This window comes from Ailuropoda melanoleuca, chromosome 2 (assembly GCF_002007445.2).
Source record: "Ailuropoda melanoleuca isolate Jingjing chromosome 2, ASM200744v2, whole genome shotgun sequence".
Taxonomy (NCBI): domain Eukaryota; kingdom Metazoa; phylum Chordata; class Mammalia; order Carnivora; family Ursidae; genus Ailuropoda; species Ailuropoda melanoleuca.
In genome coordinates this window covers 141591075-141617985 of record NC_048219.1, presented here as the reverse complement: position 1 = coordinate 141617985, position 26911 = coordinate 141591075, and the positions used below count along the sequence as shown (strand labels likewise).

Here is a 26911-nt window from a genome sequence, read left to right as displayed (position 1 = left end):
AGAACATGAATATATCACCAGAGACTTTCATTGAGCCTGAACTCTCGCTTGAGGGTTTACTGCATTGCAAGGGCTCTTCTATAAGTATGTGTCCAACACTCCCTCCCCCAATGACGCACAAAGAACTCTTAAAGGAAAGGAGGACAATTTAAATTATGATTTTTTTATACTCATCAGGTATAATCCAGCTTTTCTGTGAACTGAACACATCATGTAGAGAGTAAAAAAAAAAAGTGCCAATGTGAGAAAAATTAGATGCATTTTTCAAAGTGAAATGAAAGCTGTTGACACTTGACAATGTAATGAACACTTATGGATAGTCAGCCCTATTCCTTCCACACGGGCCTCCACATGAAGGCTTCTGGGCACAGGGAGAAGGATGCTGAGACGGCCTGAAAGGGGCAACCGCCTGGCAAAAGGGTAGGCAGAAGGACTGCTCACTTTCATGACCTACCATTTACGGGCTGAGAGTCTCTCTGAGAAAGAAATGACTATGCTTTCCATAGTGAAAGAGCAGAGAATGGCGGGCACATTCTCACCATCGGGTGTGTGTGTGTGTGTGTCTGACGGGTACCAGGAGGGCTCCTCTAGTCTGCAGGTATTCACCTGGTGTCCTCTCCCCAGAAGCCCAGCTCAAAGCATTATTTATCCTCATATCCCCGTGAATGTATAAAGGATCTCCCAAAGCAAGCTTCCGTCATTGTTTCCCCTTAATCTTTCTCTGTCAAATAAGCTTATTTGTTAGAAATACCCACGACCCGGCTGAGTTTGAGGGAGTGTCACACATTGGCTGAGCCCCCCGAGAGGCCAGTAACATAGCCACGGTTTGGGCAGTTAGGTGGACGGGCCATACAGCTGGCTTGAGACTCCCCTCTCTGGGAGCTGTCTTCGTGCGCATACGCATTCTCATCCATGAGTTCCAGGGCAGGCGCGGGTCCCCCCACAGATAACTGGCGTGCTCCTTCTTTTGGAGCTCAAGGCAGACACTCTGCTTCATGAGCAGAGGACACTGCGCTGACGCCATCCCAACTAGCTCTTCCAAGGAGTGCTTTTTCTCTATGTGTTTCTTGGCTTCTCTACAGCATTAGAAGAGTCTAATTTTTGTAAAGCTTTTCAACCTTTGGCGCCAGTGACACCATTCTCTCCTCCTTGTCCTATTTCCTGGGTGGGCGTCCCCCTTTTCCTCCTGCCCAGGCTCCTTGACCTCTCCTTGCCACATGCATCCTTTTTGAAGGCACACGGGCCATCCAATAGAGAGAGCTTCCCAGCTGGAAGACTGTTCGTGGTCAGGCGTGTACGTGCAGCTGTACTTTCCTTCTTTTTATTTCTTTATTGAGGTGAAATTCACTACCATGAAATCAACCGTTTTAAAGTGTGCTGAACCAGCAGCATTTCGTATCTTCGTCGTGCTGTGCAGCCACTACTTCTGTCTAGTTCCAAAACATTTGGGGACCCTGTGCCCACTCATAGTCACTGCTCATTCCTTCCTCCACCCAGTCCCTGACAACCACTAATCTGTCTTCTATCTCAGTGGATTTACCTATTTTCTGGATATTTCATGTAAATCGCATCCTACAGTATGTGACCTTTCGTGTCTGGTCTCTTTCACCCCACATGGTGGTATTGAGGTTACTCCCTGTTGTGGTGTGGGTTCACTATACTTTCCTTCTTGAACCTACAAACAGATCTCTTCCCCTGGAATCCTTCCCTTCTCTATTCACATTTTCATGACACTAGCTAGGCCTTATTACTTGTATCATAACCTCTGAACTGGTCTTTCAAAACCCATCCTCTCCTTTGTAATCCACAACTTGCAGAAACAAAGTTTTAAACATATCAATTCTCAAAACTTCAGTACTCCTCATAGCTGGTCCAACTCCAGGCCCCTGGCCTGGAGCCCTGAGCTGTCCATGGTCTGGCCTCACGTCCCCTCCGCTTCTGTGGCATGAGGCCTAGCCCCCCTCCCCAAGGCTTCCATCAGACAGAGCCACCTCTTGCTCCTTGCATCGGACCCGTTTTTTCTGTTCCTTTACACTCTCTTCTGTTTCTTTCTCTCTTAATTCCTTATTCTGTCTGGATTCACGTTTTTGCCTTTCCTGCTCCTGTCTACATTTCAAATTCTGCCCCTCTCCAAGATCCAGCTCAAGCGTCCAGCCCACTCCAGGAAGTTTTCCCTCTCACCGCCCCCCACCGCCCCTCCCAAGCAGAGGTAGAGAATAGCTCCTTTGCTCCCAACTGCCAAAACTCTTATGAGAGTTGTATGTACATGTTTTCTCTCTTCTCTGGGACGTACACTCCTCAAGGGCGGGATTCTTCTCTGTATGTGCACAGGCCCAGTCTTGCAGTTAGTAGGCATTCTCTGATTTTGCTGAACAATACTAAGTTTGGACAGTGCTTGCCCTAATGATACCACCCAGCACGGAGAGGGCACTTTGTCCTAGGCCAGCTCGGAATATTTAAATCACTATGGTTTTGTAACAGCTCCTTAAGGAATGTTGGGTCCTTTATTGAAGACAGCAGAGGGGAGGGGACATGGGAGCATCTTGTCTTCCACCAAACAGGACAAGATTTACCACGTTGCTCTGTTGGAACCCTGAAACTTCTCTGCACTAGAGAAAATAATTTTTCCTACTGCAGCCCATCGAAGCCAGCTTAGCTTTTCAAGGTGGACGTGCCCACACCCAGAGTTCAAGATTAAATTACTTGCCAGCCTTTGAGATGTGTGTTTATGCATGAGGTTTCCTACCCATAGCCTAAGAGGGAAAAGGTAGTGAGGTTAAGGCTAAGCCGTCATCCGGCGGGTGCTGAGGGGCTGTAAGGATATTCCTTGCATGGGCCCAGGGCCCACAGAACAGAGGTAGATGGGTTCTCCAAATTTGGACCTCAGAGGGGATTTCTTTAGACTAAAGGCCACATTGGTGGCTCTAACGGAAGTAAAGGGATAAGGAGTTGGTATGTTGGTAGAGACTTGGTGAGATGTGGATTTGGCTAAGAAGCTGCTTTTTCTACATTTCCTCCTTTGATTTCTCTTCTTTCTAACCTGTGCCCACTCCTTCCACCCACACTGGGGTTGAGGAGGTTNTTTTTTATTTATTTATTTGACAGAGATAAGAGACAGCCAGCGAGAGAGGGAACACAAGCAGGGGGAGTGGGAGAGGAAGAAGCAGGCTCATAGCGGAGGAGCCTGACGTGGGGCTCGATCCCAGAACGCCGGGATCACGCCCTGAGCCGAAGGCAGACGCTCAACCGCTGCGCCACCCAGGCGCCCCNCTGCTTTTTCTACATTTCCTCCTTTGATTTCTCTTCTTTCTAACCTGTGCCCACTCCTTCCACCCACACTGGGGTTGAGGAGGTTCGGGGAACAAAGTGATTTTATCCTAAGATCTCTCTTGAAACAGACCTCTGACTAATAACAATGTCCACAGAGAGGCCAGGAATTATTTGGTTTGAGTAACTAAAGAACAAGACAAAACAAATAGATCTGGTTGCTAAACTACGGGGGGTGGGGGGGCGGGGGAAGCCACAGCAACAAAAACAGGTTTAGCTCTGCAACTGTTCAGGACTTCAGCGTGAGGGGACGTGGTGGCATTTCCTGAGCAAATGAAGGAAGAAATCCCCGGTGGTCGTGTCAGTTCCAGGTCAGAATTACAGACACTGCGAACTGAAGTCGTGTCCCCACGATGTGGGGTGCTCCGGTGGCTTAACTTTTGCTCAGTCCATGGGAAGGTGCAGCATCCTTAGGGATGCCCAGGGGATCCCTGGCCTCTCCGGCCTCACACGAAGTCGCCTCCTTTCCTCCCAGGTGGATGGCAGTTCTGCGGGCACCACACAGCCATGTTTCCAGGTCCCCTTCACCTGGCTCATGCCCCTGTCCTTCTGCTCTCCTTAATGTCTCTGCAGAAGACTTTCCGCACCCACCCTCACTTCCCCTTTGTGGCATCTCCTGCAGCTGTCATCTGACCATTCTTGCATGATTAACACCTGTCTTCTCTGCTAGATGGGAGGCTGCCTGAGGCCACGGAGTGATACTCAGGTGTATTTAGGTGACTTCTGCTGTGCCGGGCATTAACCCTTCTGCTCTTGGACTATGAGGAGGGAGTAGGGGTCCCATGGGGACGGCAGCTGATTATCAGCTGGTGTGGAAGTATTTCAGGACTGGAACAGCCATGCATTCGTGTGTGTATCCTCAGCCTCTGACACGGGGTCTGCTACAAGGTGCTCAGTAAAGACAGTGGACCAAATGTCCTCCATCTCTGAGGTACCTTCAGGTGAATGATGTGCCCCTTGGAGACGATGCCCATGTCTTTCAGGTCTTCTTCCTCCAGAAGAAGCAGTCGCTTTCCTGTAATGTTGTTTTCCTTAAACAAGCTTGCATATATGCTCATCTCTGTTGAAGAGTCCCCTGAAGGAAGGGATTAGAAGGCAGAACAACATTAGACGTAATCTTGTCCAGAGCAAAGTTAACTGCATGAATTAAGAAGGTTAAGTTATTCCACTTGCCTTTTCTGACGAGCTGCTGAACCCAAAAATACTGTGAAAGAGAGGACATACATGGTTTTGAAGATTCACACATGGTCAGTGGTCAGACTTCACAGTAAAACACACTTGAATAGATTAAAATTTTGCTGTAATTTTGCACTGTAATTTTCTGACTCAACCACAAAGGTAAAATGAAAGACATTCTCTTTATGGTTTTAAAACTTTAAGCTTCCAAGTAGGAGATATCCCTTCATGTGGAAGTCTTGGGACAGTTAAGGGAATGTTGGTTTTCCTCCTTATTTGGGAGTTTTTAAAAATCCTTCAAGAAGGTTCTAGAATGATTTTTCTCTTTATGTGCTGGTGGTCCCCGGGGTTGCTGAGGGGTACTGGTTTCCTCAGCAATTGTATGAGGAACAGGGACTACAGAGCCGTGGACAAAAGAGTGGGCAGAATGTGCCCTGTGTTCTAGGCCCTAGGCCTGGTCAGGAAGTAGTAGCTATGTGACCCAAGAGAAGTTAAAGCTCGGAGCTTCCTGTATAGAATGAAGTTGGACCCAGTGACCCTCAGTCCTTGAATTTTACTTGGCACATGTTTACTGGTAGCCTCTCATATAGATAGAAGGGAGGCCAGACCCAGTCCCAGCAATTCTCTGGGAGCCCTTGACCCTGGGATTTTATTTACATGGCTTGAAAGCCCCTCGACCTCAGAGCAAAGACTAAAAATAACTGTTAGAGCTCAGTGCTTTTAAAAAAATTTCTTCTCAAATGAGATGGGCCAAATTTGCAGCTGGGCATAAAGAGACTCTATCCAGGCCCATGAATAAAGGAGATCCTAGGTTCTTTTTCCTTGTTAAGCAGGGCTGGGGAGACCTTTACAGTCAAGGAGGCCCAATGAATGGGAAGAAGTGGAGGCAAGTGGTGCCAAGTTTTCTCACCTTATACGATAAACCAAAGAAGTTAGCTAACGTTGAAAGCAGTGTTACTTCACCAGAATACAGTAGGCAGGGAGGAAAATGCCCAAGTCCAGAAACCAGGTTGAGTTAGGTAAACAGAGCTTCCCAAGAGTTTCTAGCAGTGAGTTTGTACACTGTGGCATCTGGCCTGTTCTCTGGGGCGGGGGCTTACTAACGCTGGCATTACAGCTGTTTTTCATACAATGATACCTTGAGCATATAAAGTGGACCTGGACAGGCATAAGCCCCTGAGGCCTCTGATCAAGAATTCTCTGGACCTTTCACTAAAGAAACAGAGATGCAACAGGCTAAGAAGGATTTGCCCCTTAGGGTTTCTACCCAAATGTAAGGTATAGAACTTCCTTTGGACTGAAATCATCTGTCCTCATCCGCTGGCTCCAGCTGCAGAGAATGTCTGGGAGCTCGTGGCCGTTCCTCCTTGGGAAGGCCAGAGTAAAGAGGAGCCTGTCACTTTCAAACAGGCCTGAGGTAGGAAGGAAACCCAGTTCGGCAGGATCCCAGCTAGCATTGCCTTTACCAGATCTTTCTCCGCTGTGATTCAAGTCCATCCCTGGTATTTTAGGAAAATTTAAGACCAAATTTTTTTCACATATGCTCATTTGGTATCCTGGATCACTCCTTTAACGTTGTCATTGGTATTCACAATAGTATTCTGGAATACCTTTCAGAGCAAATAGGGAGGTGGAATCCTCTTGTAAGATTTGAAGAGATAGTTGCTTTGTTCGTGAGGCCTTATTTTAAGTCATTACTGCATTAAAAATAGAAAAACAAGGAATTTGTCAACTTCTCCTAGTTAGACTTTCCTAAGGCCCAGACCCCTCTGGCTGCATTTGTAACTTGTGGATAAATGTCTGAACCACCTGTCTGGGCCAAACGAGGTGTTAACAGAAGCCAGCTTACCACGTCGTCTTCAGTCCACGAGCCAATCTCAAAGGAGGGCAGCAGCTGCATGGGAAATACGAATGCAGTGAAAAACAAAAGCAATATTATCATTGTCTTTTTGGTTTATCCCTTGTCTTCCCATGTTAGGCTTTGGCTGCTGCTCTGACTTGGTTCCTCCTACAGGTTGGGTTGAATGGAAAGCACCTTTCCTGACCTTATGGGGAATTTCTCAGTGCTCCAGGCATTGTGCCCGCAGAAGCCAACCACCGGCACCAGCTTCTCTGGAACAATTCCTTGCACTTGGTGAGCTGTGGCAACAGGACCAGAGATCTTGAGACTGTCCTCTCTTGGTACTTGGAACGCACACCTCCCGCAACGGGACTTGGCAGTCAAGGAGTTTCTGACGTTTGCCACACACCAGAGCCTCCCTTGGAATTCCCAGTCAACATGAGGATCATGTGGTTATTAAGGAAAATTCCAAAGCAACCCTTTGGTAATCAGATGACTTATATGCTTTTTACGGGAGAATTTCTAAGTGTTTAACCAAATGACTCACTTGCATTAACCAAATATTAGGACCCATGGATGAAGGACAAGTGAAAATGGGACTCTGTCCCAAGTAACCCAAGTTGCAGAGTTTGCTGTGAGGAAAACTCAACTAACCTCCCTATCAGGTACAGACGCGAAAGATGACTTTACAGAACTTTGGCCTGCATCTTGTTTTCAAAGCCAGAGAGCTACTCGCTTCAATATATGCCCGTGGCCATAGGCTAAATGAGACATGCCTACATAATCTGGGAAAAAAACAACAAAAAACTGGTGTGTCCTTGTGCCTAGAATTCAAGTTATGGCTAATGGCCATAGCCATTAGCTTTAACTAACTTACCTTGCCAGAATGGTTGAATTGCTCATAAGATAACATGGCAAAGTGTCTTTCAACCTTTGTTACAGCTATTTGTTTTGTGAATGAGTTGAAGAAAAGAAGTTGAATTTTGTTGCTTTTCCTATTAGTCTAAAAATTAGAGGGTGGGTGAGTTCATCCTTCTAATCTGCAAATATTTTGAACTCACGTGCACAAATCCCTGCTAGGAAAAGTATGCCCCTCCCTTCCAGCAGCTTTTAATTTAATTGGGGGTGAAATAGATATGGATTATAGATGGACGAGTTCAAGGCTACCTTCATGCTGGTTTACTCAGTGCCTGGCATACAATCCTTGGTAAATTTTTGTTGAACCATGTTGTTGAATGAATACAACTACAAGGTACATTTACTAAAACGCTCAATTCTCTGGGTTTAGCACGGAAAAGCAAGGGTTTCATAGACTAAGATGGGGGAACGGAAGACATGGTGGCTTGAGCTGGGTACTATAGGGCAAGAAAAAGAGGAGTGATTCTGGGCGAGGAGAAGCAAGAAGGCCAAACACCAGCAGTGGTGTGGGAGAGAGGAGGAAAGGAGGGCATGTTTACCTCACGGGAGACTGCGTGCGGTGTGGACATGTTGGAGGATAAAGGGGAAATGCTTAACAGCTTTGCTTAAAATGTTTACATTCTCTCTAGCAATGGTTAAAATCTAGGGAGAAAAGCAGATTAAAAAAAAAAAAACACCCACAAGTACAATGTATTTGAATGTGCAGAGTTTGAATATTATGGCTAAGCTGCAAGGTATAAATCACTGCTATTCTGTGTGTACCCTGCTACCCCCATGTGCCCTAGTTCCCTTAGGATTGCCCCTCTCCTCCTCTGAAATACTTGACATATGTCGGCTTCATCACATGCACTCACCTGCTTCAATGATGCAGAAAGGAAAATGACTTGAAGAAAATCTAAAACTGAATTTGATCACAGAAAATACACAAGTCTTGTCTTCCCAGGGCGGCTGAATACAGCTGCAGAAATGTGTCATTCCCTTTTCCCATCACAGAAACCAATGTGAAATAAGGCACTTTTTTGAAGAGTGCAAGGAACACAGACCCAGTTACAGAAATATTTCCCTGTATCAAGACTAGCCTCTGTAGGGAGTGGGGCACGCGTAGTGTTTTGGTTTGTATACAATTCCCAAATGGTGCGCTAAACAAAATAGATAAATAAGTATTTCTTAAATAGTTGTAAACGTAACAACTAATCAAAACCAATGTATTTGGTTTTAGGGTCAAAAGGAGAGGGGAAGAGTTCTCTAGCCCCCGAGGGTGGCTCATCAAGATGGGACAAGGGGAAGGCAAAGATCCAGTGTGATAATCCCTCCGGCAGGATTCGTGCCCCAGGCTTGCAGACACCAGTGAGAGGAAGGCTGGAACCAGGCACTGCTTCAAGATGGTTTGAATTGGGCAAGACGGGGGTAAGAGTTACTGATCTCCAGCCACATCGTGGTTTACCATTTCCTTTACGCTTTCTGTACCTTCTCAGCATGTCAGTGTATCTGCTGCAGGGTGCGCTCTAAGCCTTCCGTTCTTTGGGGATTAAAAAAAAAAAAAATCCACTTCGTGACTGCCCCATCGCTTTACAGATTCGTTATTTACACCCAACTGATTTTGGGAGAGAAAAGCCCACATTCGTGTGCATGCGTGTGACAGTGATTCCTTCCAAGATGTTGGGAATCCAATCTAACAAAGATCTGATATACACAGCAACACATAACAAAGGGATTTACTGTCAAAACGTTTATTGCAAAATGGAGTCTTAAAACAAGAAAAGCAAAGGAAAGTTCACATCAAAATGAAATGTATGACACCAACTTGGATTTCTGAATACATTGTGGACTCTGTGCTGGAATATCAAATTCCAACTACGAAATCGGTAACTGGTCGTCTTACCACACACGAGTGAAATGTTCGTCCATACAAACACGATACAAGATATTTGGCATAAGATTTGCTCAGAATAACATTGTAATAGAATAGTTGAGGAAAAAGGTTTTGTTTAAAAAAAAAAGTGATAATGTCATCCTCTATTCAAAGCGCACACTCAAAGAATATAAATATTTTCTATGTAGTACAAAATTTTTTAAAAGTGCAAAAGCAGGATGTGCAGTGTACTGTATCTGACGTTAAAAAATAAACTATTCTGCACATTATATAAAATAATCAATGTAGGTGCTTAAAACGCTAGTTTGTAAAGTCAATAACCACATGCCAGAAAGCACCTCCCAGGCCCCAGAGCGCAACTCCGTGGCAGCCCGAGGGACCGCCGCTAGTCCCACACGGTCCCTGGTACACATTTTCCCCATCACAGAAATGCTGCAGGCGATGCCACAACCCAAGGAACAGAACAGATTCTTCCCTCTGGAAGTGCTTAAGTCGGAACAGGAAAACAGTCTGACTCCAAAGCAGCAAAAGGTGCCTGATTATAGAAAAATGATGCTGTTACTAATGTGTGTGGTGAAACACTGCTCGTTGTACAGGCCTGTGGCGAGTCTAGTGTTACCGAAAACCAAAAAGGGTATCAATATTTAAGTCAGAATAGCTTTTAAGATGATCTTTTATGAAATGCTCACGGCTCCAGCGAGCACGCTGAAAAATAATGTCCGTCCTAGTGCTGTGAGAAGTCATCCTGGCTCTCGCCCTCATCTTACCTCCGGTTCCCTGATTTTAATGCAGATCGGTTTTGAAAGCTCAGCTGTTGAAGTCTAACAGATCTGCTGCCTGTTAAAAGTCACTGGCTGAACGCTGGCCCTCCTCTTTCCCGGAGCATCCAAAACAAATATGCCTCTGTGCCTTCAGCCCCTTCCCCTTGCTTATTAAATGTAAAATATTAAAATGTGATTTTTACTTCAACAGAGTCCTTTTAAAGTCACCTCGCTGCTCTGCAGAACTGTGGCTCCCTCAGTGATGTGTGTTATATTTATTTTGGAATTAGTGTACTAGGAGAGTGACCCCTCCCCCAGGTAAATTTTGCTGTTTTATAAAGTTTCCACCAGCATGCTTCAGGGGAAAGAAACCATTTTTCCACAAGTGGGGATTTAAGATAAATGTCACCAACCTATACAATTCAGAGTGTGTAGTAGTTGTCATTTTGAAGTTACGTCTTTTGACTTGATCAAGTTTGTTTAGGGGGAGGAATGAGAGTCGAACTCTAAAACTGCCAGGTTTAGCAGATTTCTCAGGGGAGGGAGGGCCAACGCTGTTGGTACAGTGGACAGAGTTCTTCGCTGGGCGGGGCTGCCCCTGGCGCTGGGCACGCAACACACCCCCAGGCCCTGTGACCACCCAAACTCTGCCCCGGCACTCGCCACAATGAGGAGCCCCAGACGACAGTGGCTGGGGGGCGTCCTCCGAGTCTGTATGATCGACTTTATGAATACACAAAAAAAGATGAAAAAGAGTACTTATATTTTTAGTTGTATGGCTCTGACAATTACAACTTAAGAGTTTCAACTATCATTTTGAATCTTTTTAAATTTCTTAGGTTTCTTTCATTATTCTCTTTATAAATGTACATTCTTGTAAGTCAAATAATTGGAAATACATCCAGCATCAATTTGCCATCTCAAAAACTGATCTGAAAAGTGAATTAGAAGCTGCACAATTATCATCTTTAGAAATTCTGTGTAATAAGCAGTTCTTTTAAAAAGTAATAAAACTAAGAGTCTAAATAATCTTCACAGATAGAGTGAGACCACTTTAAAATTTTGTTTATATGATTCAGATTTTAGGGATGTTCAAAACCATAGAAAGACATTGATTTGGAACAGAGAGTAAAATAATGCCGTGTGGTAATTACGATTCCAGGTGGAGAACAATTTCAAGCGTTATCACTGAAGCTTTCAATTCTGCTGTATCCTAAATCCCTGAGGTTTCTTCTTGGTAGAGTATTGAGCTACGACCATCTCTGGAATACTGGTGAGGAGAATGGCAGCGGTTGAGAGATCGGGGAAATATTACCTCATTAATGGTAAACCGAGATCAGGGAAATATTACCTCATTAATGGTAAACCTCAGTCTGCGTATAGAGAGTCCTGTTACCGTTCTCTTTTGGCCCTAATTGGCTACTTTCATTAATGCACCAAAGTTTTATGTGTAATTACAACAGGCTTATATGTAAGTGAAGAAAAATGTCAGTGTCATTCTGTTTATATGTTCTGATTTTGTTGATGATTCTTACATGAGACAGGGTTTACATTCTTACATAAAGTACACAGATCCCAAAATTAGCCCAGAGATGCCCTTCTGTGCCCACACTGTGAACTCTGCAACACTCCCGTGTGTGTGTTATCCTCTTCCCCTGCTCCCCTTTTCAGCTTGCACTTGTCAAACCTTTCCGTACTATATAACACATTTGTTCTGTTGACGGTCAGGCTCTCTGCTCGCTGGCGTGGGTGCTCTGTGAGCGCGAACATTCCCCTCTAGAGGGTCCCTAGAACAGTGCCTGGCACAGAGCAGGGCTCAGTAAGTATCTGTGGGACAAACGGCTTTATGTTTACCCAGAAAGATGTGCAGGAGGCTTTTAAACTGCTTCCTCTTTGGCTCTCTCCTTCTGGTCGCCAGACCACCGCGCCCCAGGACAGGCAGCGGAGTCAGGAGCTGCCAACCGTCTGAGGGAGGGAGCACGTGTCTGGCTGTGCCGTGTCCGTGCCTGCGTGCCGCCGGCACCAGCTAGTGGTGCGCGTGTATCCGTGCTTGCACAGATGGAGGCGTGCCACACTGGGTACTAGGGAGCCCATCCCCTAGGGGAAAGCTCTACCTGCTTTGGTTTCGCTTCGTCTGTGGGTAGTAGCAGGGCCTGCAAACGCCTCAGGTACGTAGTCTTCAAAGAGCAACAGATTACATTTGTTCATATAGTTTATATTCTAAGAATGTTCTCTTTTATCTCTCCAGAAAGCTATTCTTTATAACTTCCATTTCCTACTACTCAACAAACATGACTTGAAATTGATCGCTTAGTTTTCCAGGTTACTGTAACTACTTATATTTTTAGTATCTTTTCACTGGCTAAAACTGACCACTTCCCATGGGCCTGGTACTGTGTTAAGTGCTTTACATGTATTATTTCATTTAATCCCTACAGTAACCCTTTGAATCCTTTGAAGTGGGTCCTGTTATTACTCCCATGTCAAACACGAGCACAGACACACACAGAGGTTAAATAATTTCTAACAGATGGCACGGCAGTGTTGAATCCCAATATGACGCGAGGTTCTTCTCTTTATCACTGTGGTAGGGAGACTCTTCTACGTTTCACACCCAGAACATTTTAATAGCGATCTTTCTCCAAATAAAGCTGCCACAGCGAACTGATAGTTTTGTGATACTTTTCAGCTGTTAATAGGGATTAGAAGCATGTCATGTTTCAAATTTCAAGAGGCTTTTTATGACTGAATATACTTGGAAATAGTATTAGATAATATCTAGGATGATATCCTTTCTTAAATTTCCCATAAAAAGATCCACCAGAAGTATTTTAGTTTAATAGTCAAATGAATGGCACTTCTTTCCAATACAGGCTGAAAAAAGGTTTTGTGCCTTTGCCTTTCTGTGTGTGTGTATGACTACAAATGTTTTGTAGTTTTTTTTTATCAGTGTTTTATAGTTTAAACAAGCTTTGACATGTATGATAACATTCTGAGACTATTTCTCTGGCAAACTAGGTTTTCGGAGCGGCACCTACGTTCCCTTTAACACTGGCATGGCTGAGACAGGGTTCAAAGAAAAAAGACAACTCTGGAAGGCTGGGTGTGATATAAGAAGGGGCCTTCATCTGGTGCTTCTGTCTCAGTAAGTATAACCTATCTTGGCTGTTCCTTTCAGAATCATTAGTTCCCTCTTTAAAACCTCTGGACACCTATGTCCCTGTCCCTCGGGAAAACAAACGCACACACCGCAGTGGGGGTGCAGAGCAGGTCTGTGTGAGCACTCGTGCTGCCTGCAAGTACCTCTTCAAGACCATCTCCTCCTCCTTTTATAAACTAAGCTTAGATGGTAGTGTGGTGTCCAGAAGCTTCCAGGGCTAGCGCTGGTATGAAAGCCTGCAACATCTGCTGTTGGTTTCAACTTAGAGGATGTCTTCTCCCAGCGTACCGTTGAGATCATCTCTGTGAGTAGCTGTGCCATTAAGTATTGAAAATTCTTGGCATTTCGGTATTTCTGAAGAGTATTTGTTATAGCCTTCTTTCATCTCAATTTTTTTACTGTTAGGTTTTGTAGTCACTATCAATTATTTCTGGCAGTACAGTGTATTACCGTAAGAAAAAAATATGTAGTGTGTTACAGGAAAATCAGTGTCAAAGAAAAATGAGGAGGTGAGAGTGCTTTCTCAAAATGTAAGTCTTCTTAAGCAATTAAATAAATGAAATCAAATCCAATACAAACGTTAAAGTATTTGTTTAAAAAAGCCAGAATGTAATTAGTTAAAATACTATACTGTAATGGAATCACAAATTTCTATAATCAGGCACCACATCTGCTGACTCATTAAATACACCTTTCTGGCTTAACTCCCCCCACCCCCCATTTGTCTGTAAGCAGGAAAAAAAAAAAGTAAAACCTTTAAAGAAATGACTGTCATGGAAACGTGATTGGCCTAAAAATTCAGTGCTTAGTTTTCTACCTCCTTACTGGTTTTTGTACAGACCGAGCAAGTTTCTTTCGTTTTTCCAAACATTTTCAATTTTATTACTCTGCTTTCTGCTTTCATTCACTATTATTATCCATGTCATTATCCTCCTCATCACCGTCATCATCATCATCGTCACCTTCTGACAAGTCAAAATCACTGAACCCCAGGGCCATGTTGACCTTCTTCCCCTTTCTCTTAGATGTGGTTTTGGAAGAATTCTGCTTGGCTTGCATGTTTATCTGCATCCCAGAATGCAGCACAGCTCCTGCTTTGTTCATTGAGAAGATATCCCCAAAGCCCATCAGCATCATGGCCTGCAGACTTTGGTTCATGCCATGGCCCTCCCCGTTACTTGCTGCTGTGATCTGACATGACATCTCTGCACTGTTTGACTCCTCTGTCTTAGATTCAAAGTAAGACTCCTCAGACATTCTTGCAGCAAGAGGCAAGAGAAGCTATCATGAGGGAAGAAAGGACAGAAGTAAAAAGAGAAATTAGGACCAATTTAAATAAAGGAAATAGATACCACAAAATTAGTGGGTGCTGCACAGAAGGTAAATGATTAGTGAAATAAATGAATGTGGGGAATTATGTGAGAATTTATTTAATGGCAGGTTTGGCTCCAGCATATTTGCCATCATTTGTAAATGACAGAGTAAATCACAACCCAAAGTTTGCAAAGCAGCACAGCAGGCCAGATTTCAAATGGGAAGGAAGTCGCAAGTTTTAAGCCCTCATTTCACTTAAAACAAAATAGTTTCGAGGATTGCACTTAATTTTTCCCAATTTCACTTTCACAGAAACATTTAGGTAACTATTAATTTAAAAATGAAATTAAGTAGAGATTAAATCTCAAGTAAAAAAATCAAGAAACCTTGTACCAAAGAATAAAAGCTCAGAGAAGGCATGAAAACAGTTCAGTAGTCAATACCCTTCTGGGCCATTAATCTCCTTTTTATCTAGATTACTATTTGACTCTAAACTAAAAAGGAGTCTAGTATTCACTGGTTTCCATTTATTATTTATTACAGCTAGATATAATACTAGTTATGCAACTTATGACACGATTCACTTGTGAACAAATTCTAGATGTCTAATACTTAAGTAATAATAAACAAGTATGTAAATACAAATGAGAACTGGGAGGAGAGGAAATTGTCATTAATTTAGACTGTTACCTCTTGCTCTATTCTCTAAGTGTCCTTCTTTTAGCAGAATTTGTTTTCTAGGAATTCCCCCTCTCACAGTGGATACTGACATCTATTTTCTACCTTATGTAATTATTTTGAACAGCTAACCTATCCCCATTAATGTTGATCAAACTCATTTCAGAGGTAGACTTGTCAGGATCTAAAAAGTGTTACTGCCTCTTCTTTTGAGGAATAAACAAATTGAGGCTTATATTTTTTGGTGTTGCTTAAATATTGGTAAATTTATGATAAACAATGTACAAGTAACATATGGGATAATCTTTACATCCTGGGTGTAAGGATATATTTTAAGGCCAATTGCCTAATTTTTAAATTGGAGTTTTGGGTTTTTTCTTTTTTTAAGCTTGCTTTTTTTTTTTTTTTCAAGTAATCTCTACACCTTATGTGGGGCTTGAACTCATGACCCCGAGAGATCCAGAGGCTCATGTTCCTCCAACTTAACTGACAAGGCGCCCCCTGGAGTTGAGTTTTTTAAAAAATATTTTACTCTATTAGGAAAAGATCTCCAAAGTTGTTAGTTAGCTCAATAAGAACTTCATATGCTTCTGGTTTTTGGAAGTACCAGTTATATGGAAGAAAAAAAATTGCTTTATATCCTTTAACACTGGAAACAGGATATTACTTTCCTTGCAGCCAAACTTCCCAGCTTTTCAGATTTGTTTTCAATTGTTAGATTCTCTTAGGGAGTGCTTTGTTGCTGATTTATTATTTCATAGGTCCTTCCTCACGTTATGTTAAATTCTCAACAGATGTCTCTCAAATAAGTTTTTATTTTGAAAAGAAAATTTTTACATCAAGCTACAACAATTAAAAAATAAACATTGTTCATATTTATGTTTGGAGAATTCATCTTCCCAAATACCTTCAACTACTGTTTTCATTTCAGGAAAGAAAATAGTGTCCTTCCTTGAAATAAATCCAATAATTCCATTTTTTATGAAGTTACATAAACATTAAACTTTTATAATTAAGATGAGGCTACATACACACGGAAAGCCTAAGCCTCCAGCTACTTTCTTTTTAAAAGGTTTATTTTATCTTTCTCTCGGAAACCTCATTTAAAGTCAGCTAGAAACTGATGTAAGGATAAAAGAAAATACCTACTTAGAAATACCTGAGCACAAACTTTCCTTCAGAAATACCCGCTCTAAGCAGAAGAGACATTAAAAGCAAATACCGTAAGAAAGAAAACTTAGCCTCGTAGGTTTAAAAAAAAAAAAAAGAAAAGAAAATCTCTGAGATCATGCTTCATGCTGTCCATTGTTAGACGGTAGCCTTCAGAGCAGTTCCTTTACAGAAAGTTTTCTGGAGTTAAAACGCAGGCACACACCCTACTGAGCACTCCCCTGTGGTTTCATGATTTATTACACAACTATGTTACTAACAGCAATAATGTGTGCAAGGCAGCCCACGATTTCTTAGCAAAACTAATGCCAATAAACCAAAGAAAGATTCTAAGGCATACTGTAATAGGTACTTTAAAGTTTTTTCTTACAATGCTACATTTAGAAGGAGTCAAGCCATGCAGTGCTTTATAGCTTAAGATTTCAAAAAAAAAAAAAAAAGAACCAAAAACCCCACCTCTCAGCCTTCAGGAGACAGCCCTGTTTCTGACTCTCCTCAGCTCCGGGAGAAGCAGTGCTCCTTGCAGACCCCTAGGGCAGTGCTTTCGGAGTCTGCCGGTTGGTACCAGTTCAACCAGAACAGGAGACTTCCCTCGACCTCCTTCTTGAGGGGCAAGTTAAATTCACTGAACTTATAAATGTGGAACCTTTTAATGTCCCATGGCAGTCTTTTGTATAGCAATTCAGTTCTTACTTTGGAAATCCCTGCACAGCCAGAGTCACTTTGGAAAAAGTTAAATCTGATAATAAACATTTAACTTCACTGCTTTTCCTTTTTTCGGATATCTAGTTGCTTCTCCACACGAATTGGAAAAGGAGACAAACTATTTTATTCTTTAGGCACTGGAAAATGCTTTGCAAATGGGCACTGGCTGCTTAATGAAGATTAAGGCTTTTAAAAATAGGAAAGCTTTTTGAAGATCATAAAGTGAAAGGCACTTAAGTACTTTTTTGGTATAACTGCCACAGCAACTATCAAAAATGAATTTAAAATATGTAACAAGTTTACCTCTAATATTACCATTACTTGTGATTTTAAAGTGGACAAACATTACCCATTAAAAACCCTGAAAAAGCCAGTGACAAACTTAATTCCTGAAATGATAAATCATTCAAAACAGGGAAGAATGCTGAAATTTGATTAGACTTTAATATATCATGGAAGATATAGGCACAAGCTAAATATATAACTAGTGAAATCCTTAAAAAGAATTTTTATTTTCCTCTAAATAGAAGACTTGGAAGAAAACCAAAGTATTTCCTAAGTGTAGTAAATACTGGAGGCTTGTCCCAAGGGAAGTCTTTTTCTAATCTTTTGCTGCAATGATTATAACACTACATCGAGCGAGGAATATTAATGCTTGTCATTTATATGTCACTAAGTTTGCTTTCTTTTAGAAGGAAACCTTGGTTAAGTTCTGCCACATCAAGACTCTTAGACAGCTAGCTGCCTTGGCCTTATGCTTATTAATTACTGATGGACTCCATGGAGTTAATCAGCCTTTAGGCACATGTTCTGGGGATCTAACAGATGGTATGAAAATATACTGCATTTTATTTTTGTAATTCTAATATACAAACACACTGACAATAACAGTTCTTAGAAAAAGAGCCAGAAATAGGCTAAGCTTTTCTTTTAAATTTCTGGCATTTTGTTAATTGAAATTAGATCTGCGTGCTGCTTGAGTGTAAATGCAGCCCCTTTCCCGTGCAGGCAGAAGGCAGAAAGTGAGGAGCTTGGGGGGGAGGGCTGCCATGCTGCCCGCTAGGCTCCATCTTCTAAGTGGGAGGCTGAGCTACCCTGTTGGGAGCACTCACCGGGGTGTTGGACTGCTCCGTCAGCTTTTGCTCCCACATCCTCAGACGTCTTTCCCGTTCTTTGAGCTCCTGTTCTTTGCAGCTGAGGTCCCGTTCAAGTTTCTTCAGCCTCTCAAGAGTTGCTTCAATTTCGCACCTGCACAGAGATGACTGGTTTAAGTCTCAGCTTTGCTCAAGAGTTATTAAATTTTAGTGGTTCATCAGAATGCTTAATCAGTGTGAAAGGCTAACATTTGTGCTTTTATTTTTCACCAGTTTTATTGAGATATAATGGACCTACACCACTCTGGAAGTTTGTGTATAGCATACTAGTTTGAGTAACACATACTGTGAAATGATGACCGCTATAAATTTCATTAGCATTCATCATCTCATACAGAAAAAGCAAAAAAAAAATTTTTTTCTTGTGATATGGATTCGAAGATAGACTCTGTAAACAATTTTTTCATATAGAATACATTAGAGTCATGCTGTACATTACGTTCCTTGGACTTACGTATCTTGTAACTAGAAGTTTATGCCTTTTGACCACCTTCCTCCTATTTGTCCCCCACTCCCTAACCATAAATCAGATCCTTTTTCTCTGTGAGGTTGGGAAAACTTGTGCTTCTAAACCAAACAGTAAATAAGAACGGAGAATAAGAAATCTGTCATATCCTACAAAATCAAGAGATAGTTTCTAGTTTAGGAAAAGTGCAAAGTCCTTCCTTAACGAAGCATCAGAGACCCACTGGTAGGGCCTAAGCTATGGAGCCACATGCTGGTTTCGCTACTTAGCGAACACTGATATTCAAGTACCCTTTACAGCTTAGAAAGTGCTATTACACATGACCCCAAGCAACGGGTACTAACCCCATATAAAGAGATGGGAAAAATGATATTCAGGTTAGGTGCTCCATGTCCCATCGCCAGCAAATTCATGTTCACCTGGTTCCCTAGCTGGGTGCCTCAGTCAACTGATTAACTGACCCGGTTTCCTCAGCTAGAGGGGGTGACGATTATCTTAAATCGGTTCCCCAACTTGCCTGATCCTAGTAACTATCTGGGCAGCTTTTTAACAAATACTCAACAAAACACAGATTCCTAGGCCCCTTCCTTAGAGCTCATGATTCAGTAGGGCTGGGTGGGGCCTAGGAATTTCTGTTATTTAATAAAAGACCCAGGTGACTTTTATAAACAGGCAAGTGTGGGCCAGATGAACTCTAAGATTCTTTCGAAGTCTTTTTTTTTTTTTTTTGGAAGTTCCCGCCTCAGTCTCTCTATAGGCTGACCAAGCTCACCCCTGGGAATATGTCCAGTTCTAGGAACCCGTCCTTCATAGAAAGTGAACTGTTGACATGGCTCAACACAAGCTGTCTTCTTCCTTCAGGGCCATCACAGAGTGTGTGTGTGTGTGTGTGTGTCAGTAGCTGGAAGTTCCTTCCCTTGGGTGTCTGAAAGGCCTGGAAGCAGCTGACGGCTTGCGGTTAGCTGTAAGTGCTGCTTCCGGGTGCCACAGGGACAGACCTGCTGGACCCACGGCATGAGGCTGCTGGGACCCTGATGATGGAAGGTACTGCCCCAGACGTAAGTGAATGGATATATGTAACCCAAAGCTGCCTGTTTGTCTCCAGGGAAAATTAGAATAGATGGCCAGCTTATTCCGGTGCCCTTGTGGATGAGAACTAAATGAAAACAAAAAAGCTGTGGGCAATAACTGGCAACATCCAAGACAGGGGGGTCTGGATCCTGAGGGGGGTCTGGATCTGGGCTTGGCACTTCACCAGTTGTCTGAAAGGTACACCGCGGGGCCAGGGAGGTCGCGAGTGAGTGTAAAAGCATCGGCTGTCAACAACCCCAGCCCTCTTCCTGGTGCCATTTGAAAATAACAGAACGACAGAAGTAGAGTCACACTACAGACCCTAAAGAAAGGCACTAAATCAGCAATCTTTCAGAATTATGACGGTCATAAAATCCACGTTTTATATTTCTGGGTGTTTCTGACAAAAGTATCATGCCCATTCACAGATGAGTTTGTGTTTATTTTCCAGATGGAGGACTAAGGGGAGAAAATCACTGTGGAAAAAATTAGGTGAAACTTTGGTAACAAAGGAAGGATGAGCCACCCTGGGAATCAGCGGGGGGTAAGCAGGCGACGGAAGGAGGCAGCAGAGCCGGGCACGCTCGATGGTAGAGGGCCGGGGCCTGGGGCTGCTGTCCGCACGGTGCTTTGGCCCGGCCACCCGCACCCCTGCCGGAGAGATGCAGCGTGCCCAGACTCTGTTCGGTCAGGGTGCAGGGCCAGCACATTCGAGCTCACTCGTCTTTTAAGCCAGGTTTCAGCTCTGGGAGCTGACTGTGATTTTGAGCCCTTCTGGAAGACAGATCAACAGTTAAGCCGAAAGCTGTGACACGGAAAACCCAGTGTGCTTCCTCAGCCCCCGTGCTCAGGCTCTGCACTTCCAGTGCTGCCCCGTGGGTGCCCCGCGTCTGCAGCGGGTGCTGGAGGCGGCGCAGGCACCGGGGCATCAGGACGGCTGCACGCCCACTGCTCCCTGTGTGGCGCACACGTTGTTTTGCATCAAATGTTGATGCACGTGGATCACCTTCCTGTTTTAAAAAAGTGTTTTAGTTGCTGAAAATTATGGTTTTTTTCCTTAACTCAAACCCAACTAAGGTTGACTTCCCCTAGTATCAATTTTCCAAATGCCAAAAGCAGGGAGTGAACTGGAATTATCTTTTTAAGGTCAATTTGTAAAAACAGCCGTATTACACATGACGATAAACAGACAGTATGTATAGCAATGCTATACAGTAAACGATTTGTGCTAATATCCAAATCGCAAAGATTACATTTTTTTATTTGCTTTTTGTTTTGAACAAGGCATGCCACAGCGAGAATATTCTGATCACCAAGGAGGAAGACAGCCAGCAAATATTCCGCCAAGAGGCCCAGCTCTGAACACGCCGTCCCAGCACCGCACAACTCACTCAGTGCGATCACCACAGGTCTGTAGACAGTCACACGGGGCAATGAAAACTGCAGACACAATCAGTAGGGTGACATATTTCTTGTTCTTAATACTCACTGCTGTTATTGCTAATAAGCCAATAAAAGGAGAGAGAAGCTAAAAGATATGGTGAACAAGGAAATGCCTGACAGATTTCTTTCCTATCATCTATTAGGTCAAAGGAAAAAACATAGTTTATGTGGCTTTTAATAACCTGGTTTTAAAAACAATTTTAAGAATAATCATTTAATTCTCTAAAACGGGGTGTTTCATCAGGTCTATGTGTAAGGAAACTCTACCAGAAAACAAGCGTTTGCCAGAAACACCAGATTTCCTACACATGCTTTCGATCCTAGTCATGTGGTTTCAGACCCCAGACAAAAAGGGGAAAGAGAACAGTCTGTGTTGTTCTTAGAAATATCCAGATGATCTGACAATGCATTTAATTCTTTTAGGTATGTGGCATAGAGTGGGATGGATGGTTTGCCTTAATCATAACCTGAAACAATCGTGCTCTATAGTATTTCTCTTTGCTCAAAGGAAGCAAGTGAACTCTGCAAGCTAATGAGCGGCAGGCGTGGCACTGGCCACGGGTCCAGGAACAGCACCGCACGGTCGGTGTGTCACCGCAGGCCTGTGGGGCCAGGCCACGTACTGGCTTGGTCTCACATGGTGTGATTGTGGACAGGTGACCCAGCCTGTCCAGGCCTCAGATTCTGCATCTGTGGTAAGAGTCAGGATTGCCATGTGGATTAAACAAGATGATCCAGATAGAGTGCAAGCGTCTGGTAAGAATATAATGAACGACAGCTGTATGTATTGTTACTTTGACTAATACTATTATTATTATTATTACCGCCATGGTTTTAACCAGTTGCCAAGTTCAGTTAAAACAGCTCTGCGACTTCTCAGACTGGCTTAGTGGTTCGGGTAAAGATGACTAGGTCTTCTCTCACCAGCTCTCAGGATTAACTAGTTCCTGAAAGACAGCCAGGAGGAAGCCAGCGAGGCAACTGTTTGCTTTTAACTAAACTACATTAATCTATTAACCAACATTATTTTCCTCATCTTTTCATCATTAAGCATTTAAAAAATGTACTATTCAACTGTCCAGGTTTGTAGGACATAAAGATATCCAAAAAGAAACTGCTCTCTCATAATTTCATTATCCGTTGCTAACAGTGGCCTTTTGATACTTTTCTCTGTGTGCACATACCACAAATACATAAGTTTATTTTACAAAAACTGCAATCGTTCCAGTCATACTGGACCCTAGCCTCTGTTTTTAAATCATCTGTCAGATCTGTATTATCATGAATGGCTCCATCTATTCTGTATATGGAGATATCATCCGTTTTTAAAACATAAAAACCACAAAAACCCAAAAATCTTCTATTGCACTTTCTGCCATTCTAGTTTGCAATTCTGAACGATGCCATGCTAATAAGCGGGTGTCCATACATTCTTTTTTTTTTTTTTTTTAAAGATTTTATTTATTTATTAGATAGAGATAGAGACAGCCAGCGAGAGAGGGAACACAAGCAGGGGGAGTGGGAAAGGAAGAAGCAGGCTCATAGCAGAGGAGCCTGATGTGGGTCGATCCCACAATGCCGGGATCACGCCCTGAGCCGAAGGCAGACGCTTAACCGCTGTGCCACCCAGGCGCCCCTGTCCATACATTCTTGTACAACCTTTCCATTTATTTTCTTAGGAATAAAATGGTAGTGGTGGAAGGGTCTGAAAGGTAGTATTTTCACCTGCAACATATAGAAAGTTCATAATGCTGGATATTTTCATAACGTAAATCTTTGCCAATCTGGTAAATGAATAATGTTCCCTTATAGTTACTTATTTTTCATACGTTTATCGGCCATCTGATTTCTCCTTTTGTGAAATGCCTTTCATGTCCTTTAGAATGAGATCATAATTAAAATGTTATTTTAAAGACAGTAACTCTGTCTACTACAGTGGTTTTCAGAGTGTGATCTGGGGACGCATGAGAGCTTTTCAAAGGATTCAAGAGGTTAAACTGGTTTTCAGAATAACATTAATACATGATTTGCCTCTTCTACTCTCATTCTCTCACAAGCATACAGACTTTTCCAGAGAATTCATGTTGGTGGCAAAGCCACAGGCTGAATGTAGAGGCAGGATTTGTTGTTTCTGGAATGAATCAATAACTGCATATTTACATTTTGAGTATGGTAAATACTGACAGACGTGAGTCACTGAAACAAAAGCTCTTTGTAGTCCTCAGTCATTTTTCAGAGGGTAATGGAGTCCTGACACCAAAAACTTCTGGACCCGCTGAGCTGTTACATAGGGAAAAGGTTGTGTAGCGGTATGGCATTTGTCTTGGACGTTTATGATGAGTATTGCTTTTGGACATATGGAGCTTTCACATTTTTATATAGAAAAATTACCAACTCCCTCCTTATATTGATATATAGTATATCTCAAGGGTATCGATAGTAATGTTAAAATCCCACTGATCTTTTGGAGGACAGATCAAACAGCATCTCCTCAGGAACTCCTTTTCTTACCCCATCAGACTAGATTTCATGGTTGTACAGTCTCAGATGTCCAGTACCTCTCTGTCATCATACTTACCAAAACAGTCCTAAAAAATTACTTGTATATTTACATGTAGTAATTCAACATGAGACACCCCAGTCCATGTGCGCTGGGGGTGCTCTGATCAGCGCAGCACCGAGCACCTTGCCCCCGCGGAGGCTCACGGACTATCCGAATGACTGAATGTCAGAAGCACGCTTGTCATAGTCAACAAATTAGCTTATATATTTCTGTTCTCTTGTGTAATAGCGTAATGTCTTTTAATATTACTACCCCCGTGGTGTTTCCTTCCCCAAGTATTTATTGAGCCACTGCTGGGTTCAAGGCACATTCTAGATGCTGTAGGTATAGTAATGAACAAAAGAGATTATCTGACCCTTTTACATCTCAGCTGGTGAGAGATTAAACAACAAATTACAGAATTACATATTCATTCCAATAGCAGTCGCGGCTATGAAGGAGATGCTCTCAGGACACATAAAGTGGAACCTCATCTATCCAGGGTCAGAAACACTTCCCTAAAGACATGTTATTTCAGTTGCTATCTGAATGATGAACAGGAGCCAAGTTGGATGCGGGTGTCAGGGGTGGTATGCCGCTGAAAGGGATGAATTCTATACAGAAGAAACTGCATTTGCAAGGCTCTGAATGAGGAAGAAATATGCATCTGTTGAGGGACCAGAAACCAGAAATTAAGAGGCAGAACTACGCTCTTAAGGTAAGACTGCTGAAGTCAGCACAAAGGGTCTCATGAGTCTCGTGAAATGTTAGTCTTTGTACTAGAATAATCCCTTACATGGATTTAAAAGAGGAGTCATCTGATTAGATCTGCACTGACCTCTTACTGTAGGAAACAACATTATTACGTGTTTTGTTAATTATTTAAGTCCAGACAAAACCCGTCATACCTACACTCAAGCAGACAGTATGACTTTTATTTCCCTAAATAAAAATTCATTTAACTCACTGGCCTGGATAGAGATTTCAAAAGAATAAAAATAAACATTATAATATTAATAATAGTTTACAATAATACTATTATTGTAAAACACTATCAAACAGAAAGCCCAAGGCAATGTCTAGTATAGTAACAGGAGTAAACAACTCCATCCTTTTCGAAGTGCATGCAGTACTCCCTGGGCATCAGCAGGTGGCGCAAGGCGTCGCGTTACCGCCGCGGCTATCGGGAGCAGAGAGAAGTTACTTCAGTCTCTGCTGAGTCAGGGAGGAATAATGTCAGCTCCCAAACATGCTATTTATATTCCTGCAGCACGTGACCTGGCTCGACTGTCTCATCCCAGGCTTGCTTCTCCCACTCACAATACAATTCTCTCATTACTAAGTTTGTTTTACACTTGACAAAATTTAATAGGATTTATAACATCAAAGTGTTTTTATAGTCTCCCTACCCCCTCCATCAACAGATACAGTACTCTGCAAATCCCTAGGCAAACAGTATTTTTATTTCTCACTGGAGAGAGGCCAAGGCTTCCTAACACGGACCGTGTAGTACAGAGAAATGTCTGGTAACTATCTTTTGCCTCAGAAGATGTGATTTCAATATTCTTTCCAAATACTTAGACGTATAAGCGTAGAGGATTGCTTTTTTGTTTACGTATGAAAGGGAGGACTTATTAGATGTCCAAAATAATGTAGCATAAAAAATAAAACTCTAAGTTATGCTTAGAAGTCAGGGCTGTCCTCAAGTTCACTAGTTCTCTTCAGTGAAGCTGGTCATGGTCTTTTTAAAAAAGCCGGAGGCCATGACTCGGCACAAGGCTTACTTACCTCCACTCTGCCTTGTTGTGCAGGAATGAGTTACACTGGTCGGGAAGGTTAGTGTCATTTGACATGGACTCCAGAATTGAAATGATTTGCTTAAAAGATGGCCGTTTCTGAGGAAGAGAAAATCATCACTTGTTGGGACTTAAGAAAGGAGGTCTCGAAGAGAAAATTCACAAGCACAGCAATAAGCTCAACGCACAACAAAATTAAATGGCGTGCAGTGTCCTGACCAAATTATTTTACAACTGTCAAACCGCTCAGGTTAAAGGGGACCAAATTCCTTATTTTCAATAAATTATAAGAACAGACTCAGATGTCATTTTTCTATCGTGGGGCCTACGGTTGGAATAATTACAGTTTTTCCTCCAGGTGAGGAAAGTACTAATTCTCTCTTGCGTATGATTAAGGACTCCTAAAAGGGAAAAGGCAAGTCCTTTAAAAACCTATGGGATACAGCAGGTTTAGTAAAAGCTAATGGTATAATCGGGATGGTAAGTATACCACTGTTCACTGTAAAATTCTTTCAACTTTTCTGTATGTTTCAAATTCTTATAATAAAATGTTGGGGAAAACCCTAGTTAATCTATGAGAATAAAATTGCCTCAACCACTTGCTCAGAGAAAAATTCCCCAATTTTCAAGCCATTTTAACTTCACTGTTCTCAATGTTTATTCCACATTATAACTCGTTTTGGAGCTGGGAAACTCTAAGGTACTGTTTACCAGAAATTGAAAAAGCAGCGGTTAGGTGCATTTCTTTAGCTAGCAGTAACTGTATTCGTCTGTTTCTTTAGACTCTAGCCAAGGTTGAGACAAATGGTTAAAACAAAAATGGAAGAAAGATAATAAAAGGATGATGCACATTCTCTCTTCATCACGCCTCATAATTATACCATTTCTGAGCAAATTACGGTTGCAGCAATTAAAACATGCATTTTAATTTAGGAGCACAAAACAAGAAGGAACAATGTCGAGGTGGCTTGCTCTCAGGACTTGAGTGCTTCCTACATTAAGAAAGACGATTTTTCCCTTTCTCAGGAATATAAAACTGGGATATTTATTCTGAGTTCTGCCTTTATTGCACTCTTTTAAGGGAATGTGTGCCTGTGTGTGTGTGTTTTAAGTAGAGGGCTTAAATAGCTAAATGTCACTGACCCCCTTTAAAGCCTTCTAATAAGGAAAGAAGTAAATGCCTGAAGTAGGAAATTTGAAAAATATTTTGTCTTTTAACTTTATTCCATTTTAATTCCTCTTACTATGTGTCAGGGTGTGAAAGGAAAAAATTTTAACTGTGCACAGGAATTCATATAATAAATACAGGATTTTCATTTTGCATGGAAAAGCAGGAGAGGCTAACGAATTTTTAAGGAATATTTTCCCCTACATTTAATCATTCTCGAAATAAAGTAAAACTCTTCTGAAATTAGGTGACAAGTATCCCTAGAAAAACCTCAATTTTATAGGTAGAATATACTCTCAGATGGAAATTACCAAAGTGAACATTTTAAAAACAACAATGTAGAATTTTG

General features: G+C 42.3%; 1 protein-coding gene across 3 annotated transcripts in view; it reads right to left on the bottom strand.

Moving 5' to 3' along the window:
* Window positions 1-26911, bottom strand: part of MAP3K20 (mitogen-activated protein kinase kinase kinase 20) — a 165371-nt gene that overhangs the window by 27945 nt on the left and 110515 nt on the right. For 2 of the 3 annotated variants that reach the window (XM_034654751.1, XM_034654750.1), the window contains exons 10-14: window positions 25387-25493; window positions 18035-18170; window positions 6353-6397; window positions 4501-4531; window positions 4263-4402 (exon numbers count right to left, since the gene is read on the bottom strand). In XM_034654751.1, the coding sequence (XP_034510642.1) occupies window positions 4263-4402; window positions 4501-4531; window positions 6353-6397; window positions 18035-18170; window positions 25387-25493 (459 nt within the window). Of the gene's footprint in view, window positions 1-4262; window positions 4403-4500; window positions 4532-6352; window positions 6398-8975; window positions 14337-18034; window positions 18171-25386; window positions 25494-26911 lie in introns of those variants that run through there. The other variant, XM_011228925.3, reaches the window with a different exon arrangement.